Source organism: Sorex fumeus, unplaced genomic scaffold (assembly GCF_029834395.1).
Source record: "Sorex fumeus unplaced genomic scaffold, SorFum_2.1 ptg000008l, whole genome shotgun sequence".
In the NCBI taxonomy this organism is placed as follows: Eukaryota; Metazoa; Chordata; class Mammalia; order Eulipotyphla; family Soricidae; genus Sorex; species Sorex fumeus.
Window position 1 is genome coordinate 32,009,256 of NW_026606065.1, and position 7,481 is coordinate 32,016,736.

General features: G+C 42.0%; 1 protein-coding gene across 1 annotated transcript; it reads left to right on the forward strand.

Moving 5' to 3' along the window:
* The first annotated feature begins 4,119 nt into the window (after positions 1 to 4,119).
* Positions 4,120 to 5,133, forward strand: OXGR1 (oxoglutarate receptor 1). The gene has a single exon (XM_056110041.1). It carries the CDS (start codon positions 4,120 to 4,122, stop codon positions 5,131 to 5,133), a length of 1,014 nt encoding a protein of 337 aa, XP_055966016.1.
* Positions 5,134 to 7,481: the final 2,348 nt, after the last annotated feature.

The window sequence follows — 7,481 nt, forward strand, 5'->3', positions numbered from 1 at the left end:
AAAAGATATTTGTGGCTGGCTTGTTTTACACAATGCTGCATCTTTGGTGCTTGCCTTAATTGACATGTCTTCATGTGTAGTTCAAGTGTCTACTGGGTTATGTGGAAGCTTATGGTGACTATGCTTATAAGTTTATAAAGAGGAACTAGTTATAGATGACCTGTACCCTCCCTTGCTTGGGAATACACCGCATGATTCTCTAATGTTCCTGCACTGTAAAGCGTTCTTTCGAATGTGGGCTTGGGGTAGGAGCAACAAAAATACCCCAGAACTCTGGGGAGCTGGAGGAAAGGAGGCAATTTCATTCTCTTTCACTCACAGCCCAGAGCCACAGATGGACAATGGCTGCCATTTTTCATGTTACACAGATCTTTGGAAACCCCACCCATTTTGTGGGTGAAATAAGTGAATTAAGAGAATTAAGAGTTAAATTTCTTCATCATCTCCTACTCCCTTCTTTCTGATCACCCAGTTTCCTTAAAGTCTGAGTGGAACTGTTTATCCCAAATAGTAAAGCGGCTGTTTCTACCTACAACCTTTCCTGGTATAATTAATGTTTAAAACGATCCCATCACAAGGCAGGGGATGGCTTTGCAATGACATAAATTTATCGATGGTGACAATTGCCAGTATCGTTGCAATTCTCTTGACTTTAAAGACACTCAAGGAACAATCATTAAAAAAATACAGTTGTTATGGGTTTTACTTGTCCTCTCACACATTCAGTCTGCTAATATCCTTATTGCTCTTTCCTGCAACCAGCAAGTGTTTACTAAGCACCTTCTGGGTGGCCCTGAGCTCCAAGATGACTTCATGATTTTGCTTTCAAAGAGCTAAACAGGCAGAAAGGGTGAACTGCCTTGCCTGGCCCTCATTTTTTTTCTGGGTGAAGCCAAATTACAAGGTAAAGGTAAAGGTAAAGGCCCTCCCGTTGATCGTCGATTTGCTCGAGCGGGCCCAGTAACGTCTCCATTGGAGACTTTGTTGTTACTGTGTCTGGCATATCGAATACTCTCGGTAGCTTGCCGGGCTCTCCGAGAGGGGCGGAGGAATCGAATTCGGGTCGACCATGTTGGCCGCTTGTAAGGCGAACGCCCTACCCGCTGTGCTATCGCTCCAGCTCCTAAATTACAAAAGCAAGGAAATATCTGGAGGAAGCTTTAGGTGTTACTGAATCAGTCTTTAGGTCTTTGCACAAGAGGCAGCAAAGCTAGTGTCCTCTTGACTTCCCCAGGCATCCCAAGAACTGCCTGCCTCTTGTGTATGGCCACAGAGATGCCATCCGCAGTGGTTGTGTGGCTGCAAAGTCCTGTGCTTCTGAGCACAGTCTGCCTTTCCCAGCGTTTTCATGAGCACCAATTTAGCCACAAGCAGATATACCTCCAGTTTTGTGCCATAATACGCAGTTCCCACTTTTCTAGGACATTCTGACTTCTTCTACTACCTTGTGGCAAATCTTACATCCTAGGGCTATTCATTCTCCTAGTCATACCAAATAAAAGTAAGAAATGCATATATTCATTCCAATCTGCGTCCTGAAAGGAGATGAGTGCGCTTGGGGCCAACCAATGGAATGAATGTTGCTGATTCTCAGTTGATGGAGTTGGAAGGGTCTGGAAACATATCTGCACTGGGCTGTGAGAAGCTTTAGCTGCAGGGCATAGTGGCCATGGCAGAGGATACAAGTGTAGCACTTACCTGGCATTCTGCAAAACTTTTTATGCATTTGTACTCCTTTAGTCCTTTCTCCACACAGAGTGGTAAAGGTAAGGTAAAGGTAAAGGCCCTCCCGTTGATCGTCGATTTGCTCGAGCGAGCCCGTAAGTCTAATAATATTCCCTTTTGAGCCCTGATCACAGATGTCGAGTCTTTTCTGAACTGAGCTCTTCTGGGTTGAGCTCATCTTTGGAGCTGCAACTACTTCTTTCCTTCTTACCTACTCAGGTTGAAGAAAGACAGCCTGTAGGGCCGGAAAGATAGTACAGTGGGTAGGGTTCTTGCCTTGCATGTAGCCCACATGGGTTCATTCCCTGGCACCCCATATGATCCTCTGAACACCACCAGCAGTCTTAAGTGCAGAGCCTGGAGATACTTCAACACTACCAGGTGTAACCCAAAAGCTGAGAGAGAGAGAGAGAGAGAGAGAGAGAGAGAGAGAGAGAGAGAGAGAGAGAGAGAGGCAGCCCAAATTGCCCTTGTATGAATCCTGATTAATCTACTAGTCATGTGACCTTGACCAAAACACTCTCTTATTGTGCCTCAGTTTCCTCATCTGTAAATTTGGCACTGTCACAGCAGCATCAAGGATTTACAGATTAGGATTTTTACAGATTAGGATTCACCTACAATTTAATGAGGAGTCAGTATGTACCCAGAAGTGTTCTTTTTGTTTTTTCTTTCTTTTACATCTTGGACACTCTTGACAGCTCCGTGAGAGAGAGAGGGTTAAGTTTTGTTAAAATGACTTTGGTGCCCATCTTCCCCAGCAGATGGAGATAGTGGCTTATACATCTGCCTGTGCTATTTACTTTGCATCTCAAGGCCCTGGAAGAGTGCCTAATTAACACACAATGGGCACTCCACAATGGGCACTAGAAATGTAAGTGGTTGCATTCTACCCTCAGTTATTTACATGGGAATAATAAACTAATTGTAAGGAATTCTTCTTTTAAATAATCTCCATGTTTTTCTCATTATGGATATTTACTGTCAAATTTTTAGAAAGCACTAACAGCACAAAGCAGGAAGTGAAACCTGCCACCTCTCCCAGCCTCTGAGAGAATTGCAGCACTGTCTCTTAGGGACACTCGACTTGTCAATGGCAAAACTGAAAACCAAGGTCAAGATTTGTGGCCCAAGTTAATAACCTTGCTTAAGACAGCTGCTCTTCCTTTCCTCCTACTTCAGAGGCACAAATGAGGCTGGCATTTAAGACGGGCTGGGAGAGTTGAAATTTGAAAATGAAATTTACTGTACATAAAACATTATAATGCATGAAACTGACATTTCAATATTTCCCTCAGTTTGATATTTTTGGGCCTTTGTTCTTCCTTTTCTATCATTTTTTAAAAATTCTTGCTTCCCCCTCCAAGTCTCTTCCCTTTGATGATCTTTGTTTGCTACCCAAGAGGCAGCTTTTGGTTGTGTAGCGCCCACACTCTTGGTTGTGGGCTTGATCAGGCAGATTAGACTTGTGGTGGCACTGGGGACCACAACATCGGTCTACTTGGCAGTGTGGAGTGGAACTGGGGATCCAACTCAGAGCCTCATGCTGCAAGGTCTGAACTTCCTGGCACCCCATCAATTTTTCGGGTAATCCTGCTTAAGAAGCAGCATAGTGAGATAAGGTGAAAAGAGGATAATTTTTTGTTTTGTTTTGAGGTCATACCTGGGAAATGCTCGGGGATTACTACTGACTCTACACAGGAGAATTCTTCCTGGCAGTGCTTGGGGAAGCAGATGGGATGCCAGGGATTAAACTTGGGTCCACTGTGTGCAAGGCAAGCGTGCTATCTACTGCATTATCTCACCAGCCTCCTGAAAGAGAACAATTTTTAAGTCAGATAAACATGCGTTTGACTCCTGACTGAACCACCAGATTCATTTCCAGGGGCTGGCTCCAAGATCTTCCTCACACCTGATTTATTCTGTAAAATAGACATAACAAGAAGTATTTGTCAAGTTTAAAGATGCACAATGGTAAGATCCCTTGAGTGTGATTCATGATTCTTGTTAATATGAACTTGGATACCCCACAGTTAGCCAAATAGCAACCAGATCAGATTATTTTCAAATAGTTTTCCCCCAATGCCCACAGTCCTTCACTATCTTTCTCATGAAACTTAGCATTCATTTCATGATTACCTATCTTTAGTAGCATGCCCCACAGTCATTTTCTTAGAAACTGAGTTGTTCCTCCTGAAGAATCTCTTTTTTAGAAGAAAGAGAAAGTTAGCAAATTTAGAAGGGTATGAGAGCAGTTTTCATTTAAGAGTAGATCATTGTTTTCATTACCTTATCATTGATGGTTTCCATTTTCCTTTATCAGAGTTGCCTCTCAGTCGATTCTCATTCCGACCTGAATACTCTTGTTTGCTTGCAAGATGAAAGGAGACAGCCATGAATGAGCCACTCATGGATTGGACGAATGTTTCTGATTTCCCCAATGTCACAGCTGCTTTTAGAAATTGCAATGATGAAAAAATCCCACTCAAGAGTCACTACCTCCCCCTTCTATATAGCCTCATCTTCCTGGTGGGCTTTCCTGGGAATGCGGTAGCCATTTCCACCTATGTCTTTAGAATGCGTCCCTGGAAGAACAGCACCATCATCCTACTGAATCTGGCCTGCACAGATCTGCTATATCTGACTAGCCTTCCGTTCCTGATACATTATTATGCAGGTGGTGAGCACTGGATCTTTGGGGAGTTCATGTGCAAGTTCATCCGCTTTGGCTTCCACTTCAACCTGTACAGCAGCATCCTCTTCCTCACCTGTTTCAGCATCTTCCGTTACTTTGTGATCATTCATCCCATGGCCTGCTTTTCCATTCACAGGACGCAGTGGGCAGTGGTGGCCTGTGTGGGGGTATGGGTGATCTCCCTGGTGGCCGTCATTCCCATGAACTTCCTCATCACATCCACCACCAGGACCAATCGATCTGCCTGTCTGGATCTTACCAGCTCGAATGACCTTCTCACCATCAAGTGGTACAATCTGATTTTGACCACCATCACGTTCTGCTTCCCCCTGGTGATAGTGACACTTTGCTACGCAATGATTATCTACACCTTAACCCAAGGACCTCAGACTCACAATTGCCTTAAGCAGAAAGCTCGAAGGCTCACCATCCTCCTCCTCCTTGTGTTTTATATATGTTTTTTACCTTTCCATATCTTGCGGGTCATTCGAATTGAATCTCGCCTGCTCTCCATCAGCTGCTCCATTGAGAATCAGATCCATGAAGCTTACATTGTTTCTAGACCCTTAGCTGCCCTCAACACCTTCGGAAACCTGTTACTCTATGTGATCGTAGGTGATAACTTTAAGCAGGCCGTCTGCTCAATGGTCAGATGCAGAGCAACTGGGAACTTAGAGCCAGCAAAGAAGATGAGTTGCTCAAACAACCCTTGACATGGTAGATACGTCCAATTGAGAAGGGAGGTTTGCTGGTACTTTTCCTACAACTTCTGAAAAGTCCCAGATATCTCCCTCAATGGAACTCTAAGTAAATATCGTGTACTTGGGTAATTGTGCCAACGTCAGGGAGGGAGGGGAACAGAAAGTTTTTGGAATCCTCTTAGTGAGATTCTCTCTTGTGTCCAGGTAAGGATTAAAATAAATCCAGGAAAGGATTAAAATGAATTCGGGAAGGATTAAAATGAATCCAGGAATGGATTAAAATGTTGAGTTTCAGCAATTGGAACTCAAGACCATCATGAAGAAATAATAATCACACCAAAATATTATGAAGATGGAAGCTTATACACTTGACTTTGACCTCTCAGTAAATTAGTGTCAGAGCAGCAGAAGAAAAGCACTTTTTTCTTTATAATTTCATGCTCCCTCCTACTGAACCTACTGGATCCCAGACTATCTAAGGCATTAATTCTGTTCCTTTCTCATACTCATATCTTGAAAACCTTTTTGATAAATTTTGAGATGAATAAGCTGTGTTTTTCACTAGGCTTTCATTAGTTGGATAGATTAAAGCAAGCCAATCAGATGCAAATGAGACCATCAATCTCAATGCAAAGACCCTAAAATTAATACCTACAATATATTTGAAACATTGTCTTTATTGTAGATCATTTTAAAGCTATTATTGAATTTATTAAAAACTATCAAGTTAGATTAGTAATAGCAATATGTCATGGGGAAGAAGAAGCCACGTATTTGGGAGGGAGGGAAACAGATATACTTTTAAACATTCATATATTATATTGGGGATTAAAATAATCTAATATAGTTTTGAGTACTGAAGGAAAATCTCCCAAGAAATACTAATCCTCTTTAAATAGCTTTTTCTTCTGTAACTCATAAAGGCATGATATCTATTGTAACAGCTAAAGCTATTTTTAAATTGCATGTGTGCTTAATTATCACTAAGTGTAAATATTTGAGAAAATGCCTAGTCTGGATATTTAAAAGCCTAGTAAATGTGTTATACAATTAATAAACTAATTTAAAAATCACTGACTATGATGGTAATGTTTTCCAGTGAAAATGCAGCTTTATCACTGTTGTATTTACATGAAATTTATGCACTCCCAATTTAGAGACCAGAAATAAATTTAAGAATTAATTAGAGAATAAGCCTGGGATAGAGAATTTAAACAGAGGAAAGGTACCATGGAAACTCCTCATGATTTTCAGGTTCTTCCTCTGAGTCTGAGGTAGACTGAAGTGAAGATATTTCCGGAGAATCTTTACAAGATGGGCTGGCGAGAGAGAGAGAAGAAAGCCCTGGGTCTGGTATAAGCTTCTTCTTTTTTTTTCTTTTTGAGTCACACCTAGAGATGCACAGGGGTTACTCCTGGCTCATGCACTCAGGAATTACTCCTGGCGGGCGGTACTCGGGGGACCATATAGGATGCTCGGAGTCAAACCTGGGTCAGCCACGTGCAAGGCAAACACCCTACCCGCTGTGCTATAGCTCCAGCTGGCATAAGCTTCTCGGTATTGTATGAGTCTCTCCATCTACCACTTCTGAGCCATCTTCTTTCTAGAGGACTAATGTTCCCATTCATGCTGCTTCCCAGCATAGAATGGGGATCCAAAGGTCCACTGGAAACTGGAAGTTAGCCCCTCTCGCTCACTGTTTCTCTTTCTCTTCTCTCTTCCCCTTGTTCACAAAGGCCCAGAACAGCTCTGGTACCATCACAAAGTATAGCCACATTAGCCTTTATCCCACTGCTGTGGTTATTCTAGCACTAGACCAAATCATTTCACTTTCTCTCCTCTCTCTAACTCTTCTTACCTAGAGATTTCATCCATTAAAGCCAAACTTCTTCATGTTTATTGTATTGTATCTTTACTGTTTTATTTTTCTTGTTCTTGGCAAATTATAGAAAAATGAATCATCTCTCTGGCATTAGTTCTTTCCATTGTCTTTTGGTTCTTCAGAGAATTTGGCTCCCATACTTAGCCTCATTTTCTTAAAACAATTTTTAAAAAGATTTTATTATTGAATCACTATGAGATAGATCTTTATAAAGCTGTTCATAATTTGGTTTCAGTAATATAGTGTTCCAACACCCATCCCTCCACCAGTGTACATTTCCCAACACCAGTATCCCCAGTTTTCCTCCCATTGCCTCCACCCAATCCCCCTCCAAATCATTTCTGTTACCCTGGATCATCGACTCAGCTCAGGAACAAGCAGAATTTTTCTTTATCCCCAAAGCATCCTCCTTTCATTCAGTTTTTCCATATTCTTCTTTGACCTGCTCCTACAGTGATGGGTCAGAAGCTGATTACTA